This window comes from Catharus ustulatus, chromosome 18 (genome assembly GCF_009819885.2).
Source record: "Catharus ustulatus isolate bCatUst1 chromosome 18, bCatUst1.pri.v2, whole genome shotgun sequence".
Lineage (NCBI taxonomy): Eukaryota > Metazoa > Chordata > Aves > Passeriformes > Turdidae > Catharus > Catharus ustulatus.
This window is the reverse complement of record NC_046238.1, coordinates 3,404,038-3,420,949: the sequence shown is the minus strand read 5'-3', so window position 1 is coordinate 3,420,949 and position 16,912 is coordinate 3,404,038. Positions and strand designations below refer to the sequence as shown.

Genomic DNA, 16,912 nt, shown 5'->3' with positions numbered 1-16,912 from the left:
GAATGATGTGCAGGATGCAGAAGCTCAAACATGAAACTGCTTCTTTAATTCATCCCTGTCCGTGGTGGGCTCCTTGATCCAGGTCTCCTCCTCCTCCTGGCCGAGCTCTGGGGCCTGTCCTGCTCCTCCTGCTGCCTCTGGATCACGAGCTGGCGCAGCTGAGCCCGGTCCAGCGGCTCCTCCGCTGCCCAAGAGAACAGCCATCCCATAATAACACCCTTTTACAGACCTCACAGCCCTGCTGGGGCAGGGGATGGGCAGGGAAGGACATGCAGGCAGCCACAGGGGATTGGGGAACAGCTCCTGCACAGGCATGGCTCCTCTCTCCCCCTCCCTGCTCACCGGTTCTGGGGTCGGTTCTCTCCAGGTCTGGGGGGGGTGGGCAGAGCTTGGCCCTGTCCATGACCCAGAGGAGCTCGGAGGTTCCGTGCAGGGGGCTGACAAAGGCCTGGGAGCGCTGGGTGCGATCCACGGACGTGTAGCGCAGCACGCACTCCTTCAGCAGCAGCTCCTTGACCTTGTTCTCCACGGGACCTGGGTGGGAAGGAGCAGAGTCCTGCAGTGTCCCTGCACCAGGATCCTGCCCAAACCCACCCCTGGCTGTCTGCAGATCCTCCCCAGGGACAGGGGGCCAAGGCTGGGCCATGGAATCACGGGATCATGGAATCACAGAGTCATTCCTCCAAAATCACTAAATCCAGCCTCATATTGAATATCCCCTGCCTGTTAAAGCATACCACGTCCACTTTATTTATGGAACACTTCAAGGGTGACTCTACCACTTCCCTGGGAAGCCTGTTCCAATGCTTGACCACTATTTCAGTGAAGAAATTTTTCCTGAAATCCAAGCTGAACCTCCCCTAGTGCAACTCCCCTTGTCCTCTTGCTGGCTGCCTGAGAAGAGAGGCTGACCCCAACCTCACTTCAACACCCAGAACCAAGATGAGGGTTTGGGGGTCCACTGGGGTGTTTAAACATCCAAATTAACTCCCAAATTTGCTGGGAATTTGGCACTGTAAATTCACTTTGGGACATCCATGACTGATGGGACAAGGGAAATTAAAACCTCAATTAAAATAGTGTGAGAGGGGGGTGGACAGGGTACATGGCACAGGAAGATGGGCAGCCCTGACCTACCAAAAATTGGCACCAAGCTCTCCCCAAGAGGCTTCACTATCACTGAGGTGTCACAGTCCATGTCCTTCAAGAGGGTCTCCACACGAGATTGGATCTGTCCCAGGAGCTGGCTGCTCTCCTCGCATTTTTTCTCGCACTTTTTGGCTTCCTCAGCAGTCTCTCTTATTTTTGCCTATCAGCGAAGGTTTTGCCAGGTGTCACACAAGCCCCTGCTGATGCCACCACCCCAGTGCTGCCCAGTTTCAGCCTGGAGACAGAATCACAGGATCCCAGGATGGGTCAGGTTGGAAGGGACCACAATGGGTGATCTGGTCCAACCTCTACTCCAGCAGGGTCATCTCAGAGCACAGGGCACAGGATTGTGTCCAGACAGTTCTTGAATGTCCCCAGCTGCCCACGCTGGACCAGGGCTGGCAGCAGCCCCACATTCACCCTGACAAAACCTTTGCAGGGCCCTTTTCTTCCCACACCTCTCCTGCCACTGGTCAGAGCAGCATTTACAGCACCAGAATTTCCGGGCTGTGTGCTGGGACAGACAGGGATGTGCTGCAATTCCAGAGGAATTCCCAGCCATGGTACCTCCAGCTCCTGCAGGACCTGAGTCTGGGTTGTCTCCTCCTGCTCCCGCTCCGTTGTCACGGACATCATATCATCCTGTGGGAACACAAGCACGGGGAGATGGCACTGATGGAATCCTGGCTGACCTGCCAGATGGAGCCCTGAGAGCTGGGACACCCCCAGGCCAGGAGGGCAGGGCATGGATAACCCCATTTCCCACTCCAGGCGGTTCGAGGAAGCTCCTGGCTCTCCGGGACACTGCAGTATTTTTGCTGGGTACACGGTGGCAGCATTGAGACACGTTTAGCTCTGAGAACACAGCGGAATTCCAGTTTTTGCTGCTCCTTTGCAGCCCCCTAATCCTACCTGAGTGGCTGGAGCCAGGTTCTGGTGTGGGCAGTGATGCCGGGAGAGGACAAACCCACCCTGACCCAAAATCACAACCTGGAAAGAGGAGACACAAAGAGCCAGGGACAGACCTCGATCTCCTGGATCCTCTGCCTGAGCCCCTCATTCCTGACGTTCAGCCTAATGGCATAGCCAAAGAGGATGAAGAATCTCCTGTCCTTTTCTATAAAATCCTCCAAGAAATCATCAATGTCTCCGTTCGACAGCTCCTGCAGACGCTTGTAGGCCACCTCATAGCTCTCCCTTTGGCTCATTTTGGCCCTCTCAGCTGCCTCAAAGGCTGAAAAAGAGACACAGAGCCGTGGTTGCCCTTTGCAGAGCCTTCCCTGCAGTGCTGTGGGGTTTGCTGCAGTGCTGGGGCAGGAGGGAGCAGTGCTGGAGGGGCAGAGGGTGCCTCTTTCACCAGGAAACTAAGCAGGGGTGTCATGGGAATGGAGCAAACACTATGGGACCCCCTACAGGAGGATGGAATGATTAGATTAGATCAGATCAGATGTTAGGAAGAATTTCTTTCCCGGGAGGGTGGTGAGGCCCTGGCACAGGGTGCCCAGAGAAGCTGTGGCTGCCCCTGGATCCCTGGAAGTGTCCAAGGCTGGGCTGGACAGGGCTTGGAGCAGCCTGGGATAGTGGAAGGTGTCCCTGCCATGGAGGGGGTGGGACTGGGTGAGTTTTAAGACTCCTTTCCAACCCAACCCATTCTGTGCTTCTGTGCTAAAAGGAGCCATGGTTGCACACAGGAGCATCTCCCTGTCCCAAGGGCACCCCAGGACACTCAGTCTCACTCAGTTACCACTGTTCAGCCTTTCTGCTGGCAGGGTGAAGGTTGGGTGGGGGAGGTTGTGGGCAGGGCAGGTGTCCTGCCTTTGGGATACAATTCTAAAAATCACCATGAGCAGCCCCACCACCTCTGCAGACTTTGGGTTTGTGGTCCCAGCCACACAAATTCTCCTCTGATACCTTCTCTCTTTCTGGCCTGTTCCTTCAATTCAGAGAGATCTGTACATTTGGCAAGGAAGAAGTTTTTCAGCCTGGTCTCCTGGTGAAGGGCTAACTTCCTCTCCAGCAGCCTGATGTTGTACTGGATGGTTTCTCTGTAGCGCACACCCCGAATGTCCGAGATCCTCCCCAGATCCTCCATCCTGCACAGGGACAGCAGCACCCACACTCTGTGTGTGTGTAAGGCTCTGTATTCCTGGCCACTCCAAAGCCCCTGTGATGCTGTGCCCGTTCCCAGCTCTCATCTGGATGGAGTTGAGTAAGTCTAGAGGGAATTCGTGGCCACTAACACAGCTTTTGGTGGGGTTCTATTCTCACACCTTGAACATCAATTAACAAATTGCTCAGTGCGAGAGAAATGGCAAGTCAGAGTTATCATCCCTTGCCTTTGCTGACAGTTTTGCACTCAGGCATAATATCCAGCTCAGGTGGGACTCAGAAGAAAGAGATTCCTCCACAGGGCAGTTCATCCCATCCAAAAAAACATCTGGGACAGATGGAATAAAACATCCTGGAGGTACCAGTCTCCCCACACCGACCAGGCACCCAACTCTTAGCACCCAGATCTAGCTGAGTGGTGAATCCTCTCTCTGAAGCCTCAGTCAGTCTCTCTATTTGAATACTCCTTGCTGGCACCACCCCTCAGCCCCAAGTTTTGCCCAGAGGGCTGACAAGGCCACGTACCACTGCTCGTAGTCTTCCGTGGCTTGCTCGACAGCAGCGTTCAGCAATCTGTTCTGCTGAACCAGGCTTTCATCCAGCTTCCAGTAGTAGTTGTCATAAGTGGCTTTCTGGATTTGCATGCTCACAGTCTCTTCTCTGAGCTGGTTGTTTCGGGCCATGATGGTGTTGTAACGAACAGTGACCTGGGGAGAGCAAAGCCAAAGGTGTGGAACTGGTGGGGACTGGGAGGTTCAGGCTGATGCTTAAAGACCTTGAGCAGGGCATGGTCAAATACAGTCCAAGAGATCTGGAGCTGGCCCTGCACAGGCAGCACAAGACCAGGCTGATCACAACAGAGACCTGGAGCTAGCTTTGTCCAAGGCAAGGTGGCTCCAGGCAGCCCAGTTTGATCACAAAGCAGGTGCAGACCTTCAGGCCTCTTGGCACAGCACAAGTGCTGCATTTGGGTCACCAAGCCTGAAGGAGCCTTTGAGATATTCTGGGAATGATCAGGCCAAGGGAACAAGCCAGGTGCTTTATGTAGCTTGTGTAAACCAAATTCATTTGCACCACTGCGCTTTGTCCTGACCAGAAAGGTCCCAGGCCAATGTGTGACCCCACACGTGTTCTCCAAACGTTTCTAAAATGTTTCCTTACATGATTTAGATGCATCTCCAGCAATTCAATCTTCTTCTGCAGGTGTTTGTGACTCTTTGCTTCCAGCATCTTCCAGGTTGTGTCTCTTTGCTTCACTATCTTTTTTTCCAGCTCTACAACCTGCACACACACAGGGAAAAAACCAAGGAAGTATAATCTCCACCCCTGCATTCTGGACTCTTGTCAGGACATGGAGCCAAAGAAAATCCTCTCTGTTGACCTGAACTACAGTAACCATGTCATTAATGAGCTCTCAGTTATAAGAGCAACTTTAATCCCAAAGGATCCCACCCTGCACACAGAGAAACAGAAACTGTAACTGGGAATGGGGTTTTTTTTGTGCCATGAAGGAAATGCAGCTGGTTATGGAGGGAACTCCAGCAGGTGCTGAACAAGGCACAGCAGCACTTTGTAGAGTGGAAGAGGCAATGAGGATGGGGCTTTGGTAGAGGTGTTGAGCTGGCCAGGCAGGGGTCTGTGCAGTCCTGCCTTGGAATGAGCAGAGAAAAACTCCTGCCAGAAGTGGGGAGATTCCAGAGGAAATAAATCCATGGAAGAGTGAAGCAGTTGGAGAACAGCAAAGTGGGGGGCAGGTGGAGGAGGGATGAGTCAGTCAAGTCAGAGTTATCATCCCTGACAGAAAACTAACCCTGTTGGGAAAGCTCTGCAGCACCTCCAGCAACAGCAAACTATCCAAGCATGTTCCCTGGCATCCAGCTTGGGCAGCTGGCTCTGAGAACAAGGTTGAAGGGAGCTGTCACTTCCAAAGCCCACGTTTCACTTGGCTTCCCACCCCTCTCCTGCCCAAATCCAACCAGGAGTAGGGATGGGACATCCCTCAGATGCTGCTGTTCCTGTGATTGCCACATCTCAGACAGCACTGTCTCAGTTTTAGCTCTTTTTCAGGAGAATAAATAAAGTGAAGGGAGAAGGAGAGGGATGTTTGTGGCCCCAGACTGTGTGTGCCATCACACAGGGGTGCAGGGACTGGTGGGACAAGGTTGAGAGTCCAACCTCTCATTTCCAGTTAGTGCTGACTTGAATGGGAGCCTGATTCTATCCATTTATCATTGCCATGTGTCACTTGCCAGGAGGAATATTCCAAGGCCTGAATTAAATGTGTTTTACATTGAGCAGTTTCAGCCACAGGTCTTCCTCTGTGACTCTGCCTTGGAACCCTTTGGATGCTCTCACCTGCTTGGCCAGGTCAGCTAACAGGGCTTTTCTTTCTTTGATCAGAACATCATTATGCATTGTGATCTGCAAAAGGCTTTGGACCTTCATACGATTTCTGTTTTCCACAATCACATTACTTGGGGAATAGATCTGGCCCAGCATTAATGTCACATGTCTGTGTTCTTGCTTCAGATTATCTATTGCTTTTCTGTAAAAATGGAACAACAAATGACATTTAGCATGTCCCATCTGCCACGGCAGGTCCTTATCCCTCCCCATCTCCGCACTGTGGTCCCCAGATCTCTTTATAAAAAAGAGGGAGCAAGATTTTATATGGGCAGATGCGATAGGACAAGAGGAAATGATTTTAAACTAAAAGAAGAGAGATTGAGATCAGATGTTAGGAAGAAATTCTTTACTCAGAGAGTGGTGAGGCCCTGGCACAGGGTGCCCAGAGAAGCTGTGGCTACCCCCGGATCCTTGAAAGTGCCCAAGGTCAGGCTGGACAGGGTTTGGAAAAACCTGGGATAGTGGAAAGTGCCTCTGCATGTGGGACTCTGTAAATCTGTGATTTTGGCATGAAGGAAATTCCCAAGCTCCAGGTATCCCAGCAGAGCTGTACTCACTCCTGAGCCTGCATTTGCCGCCAGATGTGGGCATCGTAGAATTTCCTCTTGTAGGCTTCATGATGGAATTGGGTCTGCAGGTGCCTGATCTCCACTTTAGCCCTTTCCTCCTTCTCCTTTGCAGAGAGCTCCAGGTCTGCTGAGGCTTCTCTCCTCTGCCATAGACAAGGGAGGGTTTGGTCACTTGAGCAAATACAGCCAGCAGTGGCAGCAGGTGAGGGGCAGCGCCAGCTCCAGCTCTTCCCTGGCACCTGAGACATCCATCACCACCCAAAACACGCAGTGCTGGCTGAGCTGGAGCCAGCACCTCAATTCCAGGACAGGGAAGAGAGCAGGTGGTGGCAGGTTGTCACCTCTTTTATCACCCAGCACAACAGCAAGGACCACATGAGTCAGAACCAGAGCCACTGGTGCTGGGGACATGGATGAGCCAGCAGTGCAGCAGGAGTGCTCCTGTCCCTGACCATCAAAAGGTGACTTTGAGCACTGAGGGCAGTTAGACCCACCACCACCTGTGTCCTACACCCAAATCTCAGTCCAGGACCTCATTCCTGGCAGCAAAAGCAGCCCCACAGATCCTGCTGACAGGAGCAAACCTGGCTCCCACTGCTGGCTGTGCATTCCCAGGTAAGATCCCCACAGCAGATCCCCCATAATCCCTGTGAAGTTCAGCTTTAGTTTGTCCTTTTTTACCTTCATTTTCCTCCTCTAACTCTGCTGCTTGCTCTGCAGAAACTCGGGAAGGGAACAAGTGAAACTCTGCAGGTCCAGGGTTGCTTTCCAAGGGAAGAAATGAAAGAGGACTAATGGAGTGGCTGCATCCTCCTGCCCATCCCTCAGCACCCGCGCGCGTGTTTGGCACATGAGGAAACCATCACAGATGGCTGCAAGAGGAATAAAAGGAGAGCATTTCTGGTGATGTCATTGTGAAATTATCGAGTTTTATAAGTAGGGGAGGAACAGATGGTTTGAGCTATTCCACCCCATTCAGTACCTGGGTTTCCATAGAAATTCCAGCAAGGCCAGGCCCCCCTACCCTGTGCCAGCAGAACACCTGAGTTGGGCAGAACTCAGCAGAACACCCCTGAACCACTGATGCCAGGAGGGCACACTAGAGTGGACCCTGCCCCCCTTACCCCCAGAGCTGGTCCCCAGCAGCCACACTGCCGTCCCTTGGGTGCCCTGGCACAGCTCAGCCCCACACAGGCCGCTGTGGCTCCTCTCCAGCCAGGAGCCAGAACCACGGTGGTAGCCAGGTATTCCCAAAGATCCACCCCTATTTCCAGCAGGGAGCTTGGGAGAGGAGAGAACCTAGAAGAGAACAGGTCCCAGTGGCGCCCTGCACTGGCCCAGGCTCGGCGGAACCATGGCAGGCCCGGTTGCCATGGCAGCACCACCGCCATGGAGGGATGGGGGAGCTCCATGGACCTGCTCAGAGCCCACAGAACATGGACCAAAGGGTTTCCATGCCCCAAAACCAGCCCTGAAGCACAGCTACAACATCTCCTTGGCTGTGTGTCCACAGCAAGGAGAAATCCTCATTTGGAGCTGACCCATAACCCGGTCTTCGAAGCCTTTTTTCTCCAACCTCAGCAGTGCTCTGGGATTAGGGCTGCCACTCCCTCCCCATCTTGATCCCAGCTCCACATCCAGATTTTTTTGCCTTCCAACCTGTTTTTTTACCTGTTTTATTCACAAAGAGACCATCACCACCTGACTGCCACCACTGTTAGCATCCAAAGCAGCAATGGATGGCGCTGCCAAACTGGGGAAGGACCCTGGGGACAGGGACCTGTTAGGTGGTTGATTAGGGGACAGATTGAGGCTTCATGCCCTCTTCTTTCCATGCAGGAGCTGTGGACTGAGTCATAAGAACCATGATAATCCTTTCCCTGTAAGCTGGAGCGCGTGGCCAGCTCCTTCCCAGGGACTGTGCAAACGCTGAGATCCCTGGAGGGCAGGAGCACAGGGGCTGTGTTTTGTAGCCCTGGAGTTGCTTATTCAGCTGTGGGCTGAAGGGGAATAGAGCAGTGCTGAAGGTGAGCCTGTCCCACTTTGCAGGGCTGCAGCGAGTTCAAAGCCAAGAGCAAAATCCCCGACCAGAGCATCAGCACCTCCCCGTTATCCCAGAGACTTTGATGAGCTAACAGCACAGCCACCAAGTTCCAGGCTAATTCCCAGCCACACAGGCTCTGAGGAGGCATTTAACTGGAAATCATATTCATGGCAGAAAGCAGAATGTGGTGTTTGATAAGAAAAATCACAACCGAGGGAAGAAGCATGCTGGGAAGGCACCAGAGCCTGAGGATCCCAGCAGGGCTGGGGGAAGCTCCCAGAGCTTTTCATGCTGTTCCTGCACGATCAACAGCTCCATGGGATAATAACAGCAACCTCTGCAGGGGTGAGGTTGTCACTCAGTCCCAGTGGCCCTGGCTGTGTTATAGGGCATATCCCTTCTTTTCACCCTCAACAGAAATAGGGCCAAACCCCCAGTTCCCAGTAAAATTAGAAGTGCAGGGGTGAACATTATTTTTCCAGAAACAATGCAACTCAAAATCTTATTTTTCTTTGGTTTGGACTAGTCCAGCCTTAAAATACAGCCCATATTGTCTGTCCTTTTTGTGCTCCTCTCCATGGACCAATTCTCAATTGTTTAGCAATGAACAAGTCAGTAAATTAAACTATTCAGGAGGGCTCTGATTTGGTAGAGTCTGTGTCTGTCTCCCTCATTGCAGAAGCACTGATTTGACTAAAGAGGACTCTTTTCACCCAAACAATGCCTGCCTGTCACACTCTCAGTGAGGGTGACTTCATTGTCTGGATGGACCTTTCAGCAGAACAGCATTTGGAGCAGGATGAAGTTATCCATAACATTTGAATCCAAAAAGTCTCCAGTTTCTGGGAGAAACAGAAGAAAAGTGACTTTCTATGCAATTTTCAATTTAACCAATCTTGCCTGATTTAACAAGTACATTTAGCATTGATTGACATGCAGAAATTATTCCTTCAGCAGCAGATCTGGGGGCTAATTAAAACTCATTGTACTATATTAAGGGATGAATTCTGATCTGTGCAAGCAGCATAAACTTTTCCTGATTCCAGTAATGATTTTCCTGTTTCACTGGGTCCAGTCCACGGGGGCTGCAGGGGATGGTCAGAGCTGGGCTGGCTCTGAGCTCAGCTCCCACCTGGGAGCGTCCCATCCACGTCAAACAAAATCTCTGGGGTAAGCTGGAGAATCAGACCCATATTTTCATGCAAATGTAATACATTCATGTTACTTAATGCCTATTTATAATAAATCCAGAACTTAATTCTACTTAACCCGTCTTTAGTGTTTGACACATGAAATCGGTGAGTCAGAGGGCTATATATGGAACTGTCAAAACTTTCTTTTTTCCCTCCTCTAAAAGCCTGGATTAAATCATAATCAAACTCCCATCAGCTCCAGCAGCAGGGCTGGGATGAGCAGGAAGATGCTGACAACTGCTAAGGCAGCTGGTGGTGGGGAAAGATCTTCTCAGGCAACAAAGTGATGGCTAAAACTTCAGAGAAAAGGTTCTGAATTCAGACACGTGCTACCTCCATTTGCTGAAATCATGGAACCAGAATGGCTTTGGTTGGAAGGAATCTTAAAGTTCATCCAGTTCCATCCCTTGCCATGGGCAGGGACACCTTCCACTATCCCAGGCTGCTCCAAGCCCCATCCAACCTGACCTTGGACACTTCCAGGGATCCAGGGGCAGCCACAGCTTCTCTGGGCACCCTTTGGCAGTGATTCAACACCCTCTGAGTACATAATTTCTTCTTAACATCCAATCTAATCTCTAATCTTTTAGTTTAATACCATTCCTCTTTGTCCTATTACCATCAAAAACATGTAAATGTTGTCCTGTGGACCTAGAGGGATCCCTTGGCCAGTGGTGTCCCATGAGCACATTTTCTAGCCAGGTTTTGATTTCTTTCCTCTGATGAATGTTATCTTCACATGTGCATGAATCAGCTTTCAACAGGCAAGACCAGTTTTGGCCCAAAACCATCACAAACACATTGAGAGTTGCAGACCTGCCGCTTTTAGCAACTGGCTTGAGTTTTGCTCTCTGTTTCTTAGAGGAAAGGTTTAATTTCAAATATACACCATCTAATCCTCAAATGCTGAGCTGTTCTCTCCCTGCATGATATCTTCCAGGCTGTCCTTCCTGGGTGGGGTAGAGACATCTCTGTGCAGCCAAATGACTTTAAAAAATTCAGGGTAATTGGTAGAAATAAGGGGAGAGGAGGTTGTTGGCTGCCTCCTCGATTACAGCTGTAATTTCTCCACACTCCAAGAGGAAATTGTCATCATAATTTCCTGCAGATGGTTTTCTCCTGAATTGCTGACACCAAGTGAAATGTGATTTCCAGCAGTGAACTGTCTCCTCTGTGGCTTTACTGGGTATTATTTCAAGTGTCACTTTAGGAGCAAGATCCCCAAGCTTTGACTTCAGGAAAGTAAAACTCGTCCACAGCAGGCTCCAGCACTCCAGCAGAGCCAAATAACGTGGATTTCATCTCTCTGGGCTAACTCCCAGCCACCTCTGGCTGCAGCAGGTACACTGTGCTGAATTACTGCTCAAAGGCTGCTCCCACAGGGGTGGAATGAAGGAGGAAAATAGTCGAGGATGTGCTGAAAGCACAGAAAGAGGAGACCTCCAAAAATTTCACTGGCTTGAGGTCAAACCTGGTATGTAACAAGCTCACAGACACTGCAGGATGATTTTAGCTAAAGCACAAGAGCAGGGGACTGAAGGACAGAGCTGTCACAGATGCTGCTGTCACACTGACCTGGAGCAGGGCTCTCTGTGCCAGCGTGGGGTGGTGATGTCCTTGCACAGGGTGCCCAGAAAAGCTGTGGCTGCCCCATCCATGGAAGTATCCCAGACTGGATGAGGCTTAGAGCAACTGGGATAGTGGGAGGTGTCCCTGCCCATGGCAGAGGGTGGAACAGGATGAGCTTTAATGTCCCTTCCAACCCAAATCATTCTGGAATTCCATGATTCTATTACTTTTTTTCTCAGCTGTGATTTAGGTAAAACTGCACAAAGTTAATCTCAGTGGTGCTGCTGATCCCTCAGCACTTCTGGAGACATCACACCCAAGCAGGAGGCAGGGATTTGCTCCAGGCTGGGATATGCAATGCACCAGCTCTCAGAGTCTGGCAGAGCACTTGGCCACGGCTGAGCCAAGCTAATAAATCCCCACTGTGACCTCCCACATCCCATTCTGTCCCAGGAAAGTCTGGCAAAATCCAGAGGCTGTGCTCCATGCCAGATTGAGCTGGGGACACTGGGAGAGTGGTTTGTGGCTGAGGAAGCAGCACATGACAGAGCTGGGAAGGAAATTCCCTCCTCCACAGACTCCATGTCAGCTCTGGCAGAGCTGGGCAGCACAGGAGAGCACAGCAGGTACAACCTGGTTTAGAAGAGCTATTTCCAATCAATCATTCCTGATTACAGTCCTGTGCAAGGCTCCTGGTCAGGACTAAGAATACCTCATTAGTTGAACACGCTCTGCAAGTGGCTTAAGGCAACTGAGGATTTGCCTCTATAAGATCACTCAGGGAAACTCTTCTGAATTAACACTTAAATGCAATTAATTAAACTGCTGTATGGGTGCTCTGCACCATCTGCATCCCATTCTTTTCTTTTCCAAATCAAATGAAGGCCACTTGATCTCTGGGTTAAGCACAGGAGGAAAGTATCCTGAGGAGCCCACAAGCCCCATGATAAGAAGCACAACTGAAAGAAATCCTCCTGGAGGAACCTGCTGTGGGGATGTTGATATGGACAGAACCAGAGCTTCCTGTCTCCTCAGTTTTGGCTTTATGGGAGAAGTTTGGACACTCTTGCTCCCTTCCAACAGCAGCCACAGTGATGGGAAGAAATTGAGTGCACCAACTGCTCTGCTCCAGCTCAGTGACGTTAATGCCTGATTAAGTAGGTGACGATATCAGACAGAAAATGTTCAGCCAAGCACAGGCAGAGGACCCAGAGTGGATCAGAGCGGCCCTGCCCAAGATTAGCCCAGCAGCTGGAGCAGAAAGCCAAGGACAGGGCAGCCAGCAGGTCCAGGGGATGAGGCAGAGCACAAAGCTCCCTGGAGAGGACTCAGCCCAGCAAAACCACTCGGAGCCTTTCTGTTTGATTTAGGACACGTCTCCTCGCAATTAGCCCGGCTTGGCCCCGCTGTTTTTCTGAAGCAGGATTTCAGACCTGCTCATGCCAGGAATAGCCGCTTTCCCAGGCTGCTGCCGGCACCACAGCCCTGCTCTGGAGCAGGAACAGATTGTTCTGAACAGCCTGGTCCATTTGCCATTCCTCCAAGCTGGCTGGGTTTGCTGTTTATTGCCACTCACTCAGCAACTGATCTTTTGCAAGATCCCAGCTATCAGTGCCTCCCCTCCCGTCTGCTGCTGCTCACGGCTCTTGAGGTTAGTCCAAGGCTTTACAAGAGACATCAGCTGATTTTTGTAATAGTTGTTACTCAAGAGTTCATTTAAATTAAAGCTTCAGCAAAGAAAATCCCGAGGGCTTGGGCTGCGTGTTTCTCTTAGTGTAAGTTTGAAGCAGCTTCCAAGGAAATGCAGAGGTGACATGAAGCAAAGCTGGGTTATAATGAATCCTCCTGGGTGTTCTCCCACATTTCTGGGACTAGTTCAAAAGGAAACTGCACAGCTTGGAAATGGGCTGGGAAAGGGAGCCTGCCTCTAACCCTGCTGCTGAAGGAGATTTGCCATGGGTTGGATGTGCAGGGAAGTCATTCCCAGCAGCCAGGAGCATCCTGTCCCACCAGCCACCAGTGGTCCCTGCTTTTCCCCCTTGCACCTTCCCAGGCAGGTGGGGGCAGGCTGGGAAAGCCCAGGGGCACTGGGCAGAGGGACACAGGGATGCAGCATCGCTGCTCACTGCTCAGAGGGAGGAGAGGAGCAGGAGGCGGCAGAGCCGTGCCAGTTGCTTGGCAACTCCCTTGCAAATCTCCCTCCTGTCAGAAAACATTTTTTCCAGCGATCTGGATGGGTTTTCACAGGCACAGGTTTGGATGATCAGGTGATTTGAAGAAACCACACGTTGTACCTGGAGGGGCCACACACCTGCTTGGATCAGAAGCTGGACCAGGCTGATCCCAGCTCAATCTTTGTGTCTCTCCATCATTGCAGGAGCAAGGCTGTGGTGGCATCACCCTCCAGCCAGCCTTTCCCCTGACACCCCACACCTCAGCTGTCCTTCAGCCCACACCTGACTTCTCTGAGCCCCCAAACTCAGTGGCCAAACCTGACCCAGAAATCCATCCAGCTTTTCTGGGCAATTACTGAGTATTCACTTTGTGTGCAGAGAGGAAGGAGAAGGAAGATGGGTCTGATTGTTCCCAACTTTTGGTCTTTTGATGGAGAACAAGCAAAGTAGAACATTGAGGACCATGTTGGGTTTGGTAGTGGAATTAAAAAAAAAAAAAAAAAAAGGCAAAACAGCCCCAAATCACTGCCAAGGAGGCTGGATCCTGGCACAGACAGCATCTCTGTGCGTCTCTACTTTGCTCTACTCCCACTTGCACTTCCCATGGGATGTGCTCCTGGTTTTGTCACCTTCAAGCTCAAGAGCCAGTGAAGTGAGGTGGCAGCATGTCCTGCAGGATCTCAGTGTCACCATCAACACCACCATCAACTAAGAGAGGAAGGATGAGCCACCCAAAACTCCCTTTTGCACTTCAGCATGAGGCCATTTGTGTGGGAGCTGATTCTTCTGCTCAGAGTTAATGAAGGGGGAATTTCCTCAAGGGAAATAAAATGGTCTCAGCCTGAAAAGGCTTTTCTCTTCTGGATTTTTTGGTTGGGAACAGCGGCTGGAATTTTCCTCTTGGCTATGCTGACACAACCCCTTCTCCTCCAGTGTGGGAGGGGAATTTGGCCTGCTGATACTCTGTGCCAAGTTTAGATCGGGATAATGATATATTATTCGGGTTTCTATAGATTCTCAGGTCACTTTGAAAACATGAATTAATCCTGACAATGCAGCTGCGAGGAAATTGAGGTTTCATTGTCCCTGCTTTAAAGAGAGGGAAACTGAGACCTGGGGAATACATGGTTTTTGTGAGGTTGCACAGAAAACAAGTGACAGAGGCTGGGAGCAAACCCAGGGTCCCAAAAGCCTTTCCGCTCCTCGCCATGCTGCAGAGCCTCCTTCCCACACAAACCCGTTCTGGAGCATCGTTTTACACCAGCCCAAAATGTAACTCCCTTTTTATATTTAGCTCCCAGGTTCTGTAAAGGGACGTTATGTAACAGACCTCAAGTGTGGCATTTTATAATTTACCAGCTCAACTTGTGCTGCTTCTAGAAAGCCGCCTGTGTGCTGTGTTCCCCGGCTGAGCCCTCGCCCATCTCCTCCTGAGCTGGCAAAATATCCCACTGGGCACCCATCTGTGGTTCTAAAGCTCCATGGTGTGCTGTCCCCGTGGCCCCAGCCACCAGTGCTGTCTCCCAGGCAATTAGTGCTTCCAGCTCAATTTTTATTGTTGAATTCTCTGCCCCTGCAAGAGAAAGAGAGAGGGCAGCTGGATGTGTTGCTCTCGGAGGGCAGACACAGCCCTCGCTGGTGGAAAATCCTCTTTTGGGTTGGAGGATGGTTCAACAGGCTCTGAAATCCCAGTGGAAGGTGGGAGGGCACACAGGCACCTCTGTCCAGCTGGTCCCATCCATCTGTCCATCCATCCATCCATGTGTCCATCCATCCATCCAGTGAAAATGGGGGTCCCTAAATCTGGGAGTGAGTGAGGGTGAGGCAGTTGGCAGCCAGCACCATGTGGTGATGCTCTGCTGCCTCACAGTCCCTGTATCCCTGATGCTCTGGCAGCAAGAATCCCCCCTGGGCACAGCTGGTCCTGCCAGGGGACAGGAATCTGCCTTGGCACAGAGCAGAGCAGGCAAACACCAAACCACATCTGCACTGGCAACCCACAGCCCAATACTCCATCTGTGTGTTCAACCTTCTCAGCGCTCTGAACATCCATTGACTGTTTGGAAATCTGGGGAGTAAGGAGGGAAACGCCAGGGATGCATTTTTTAGGACTCATGCAGCCAGGGAGGCTGCAGAGATGCACTGCAGGTAAAGCACCGTTGCAGGGCTGACACCTCCAAGGTGAGCTCTGCTGGCAGGACAAACACGACTGACAGCGTTCCTGGCTTCAGTCCTTGCCTGCAGGCAGAGGCGAGGACACACATCAAGGAATATTTGCTGAAGTGGCAAAACCCCCTGGCTCACCCCATCTCACCCCTCTGCTGCTCCTGGGGCCTGGGACACGCCAGCAGCAGCCCTGGGTGGGGAGATGGATGGACAGACAGTGACCACCTCCAGGCCAGGATAACAAAGTGAAACCTCACTTCTTTCAGCTGAGCAGAGCAATAACGTGGAATGGCCTTAAATCCTCCGTGTGCCTTTTCCAAGTCCTTATTTCTATAATGATATAAATATAAACTGGAGCTCCCTGGAAGTTTTGCCATAAGCTTGGGTGCCTGGTGCTGATGAGCAGCAAGAGCTCATCCAGCTGCCCACTCCCCTCTCCCTCCAAAAGCCAAGCACTTGACTCCCAGATTATTTTAACCCTCAACATCTGCAATAAACAGCAGAAAGGACTTGACACGTGGATCAGAGAGGGATGAGGGAATGACCAGAAACTTCAAATCCTGAGCTGAAAAAACAGTTTTACTAAAAATACACGTCCAGCATGTTTCAGCCCATGAGGCTGTCCCCACCCTGGAGTTTCAGTCACATCTCTGAACATCATCATCAAACAAGTGAAACAGAAGAGCATTAATTAATCAAGCAGTTAAAGGCTGTGCAAGAAACAGGAGCAGCGAGTAGAGGATTTAAAACATTGCTTTGTGCTCCTGCTGCAGCCCAGCAGAGCCAGGGACAACCCTCAGCCTGACAGGCACTTCCAGAGCAGGATCAGAGCAGCACAGGGATGTGCTCACCCAGCCTGGGCAGATACAACCATTTCCATATAATCAGAGCACGATAAAAAACACAAAACATGAAGGAGCTCCCAGAGTGGCCGAGCCATCGAGTATCGAATGTGCTCTCCTGATTCCTGGCCGATTGCATCCCTGGGATTTCCAATCTCTCCTTGAAGCCCCAGGGAATTCAGCAGCAGTACCTCAGTTTCACCAAGTGACTCACACCTCTTCACCTTTAGATTTTATTTCCTCCCTGCTTTCTCATGCAAATGTTACTCTGCCAAGGTGCTGCGGCTCCCGGAGCAGTTCTGGCATCTCCTGCTGCTGCTGGAAGGAGCGAGTCTGGGTGAGACTGGGCAGGTCCCTCCACTAGCTGGGGCTGGGAAGAGAGGCACTGCAATATGCAGACTTGATAGTAAATAAATGTGTAATAAAAATAAGTGTAATCTTGGGAAAAAAAATTAATTAAAATGTGTCTGTGGTCAAGCAGAAAAGAGCTGCTGCCCTGCACCTCCTCCTCCACAGCTGGCAGCAGCAGCCAGAGCACCCAGCCACAGCACAAGGGACACTGGGCAGGGTGGGAGGAGGACACCCAGGTCTGGAAAACATCGTTTGAGTAGCCCAAATTTAAAAGGGTGCAGGAAGAAAGAGGGCAGAGTCTATGATGGCTGCTTACCCACACTGTTGTGGAAAGAGAGAG

General features: G+C 51.1%; 1 protein-coding gene across 1 annotated transcript; it reads right to left on the bottom strand.

Annotated features, from left to right (window-relative positions):
* Positions 1–44: 44 nt before the first annotated feature.
* CCDC63 (coiled-coil domain containing 63) lies at positions 45–6,920 on the bottom strand. Its single transcript, XM_042779842.1, has 11 exons — positions 6,915–6,920; positions 6,222–6,376; positions 5,614–5,803; positions 4,420–4,539; positions 3,784–3,965; positions 3,106–3,242; positions 2,175–2,383; positions 1,717–1,791; positions 1,138–1,309; positions 343–534; positions 45–184 (listed from the first exon to the last, which is right to left on the bottom strand). Exons 1-11 carry the CDS (start codon positions 6,918–6,920, stop codon positions 45–47), a joined length of 1,578 nt encoding a protein of 525 aa, XP_042635776.1.
* Positions 6,921–16,912: the final 9,992 nt, after the last annotated feature.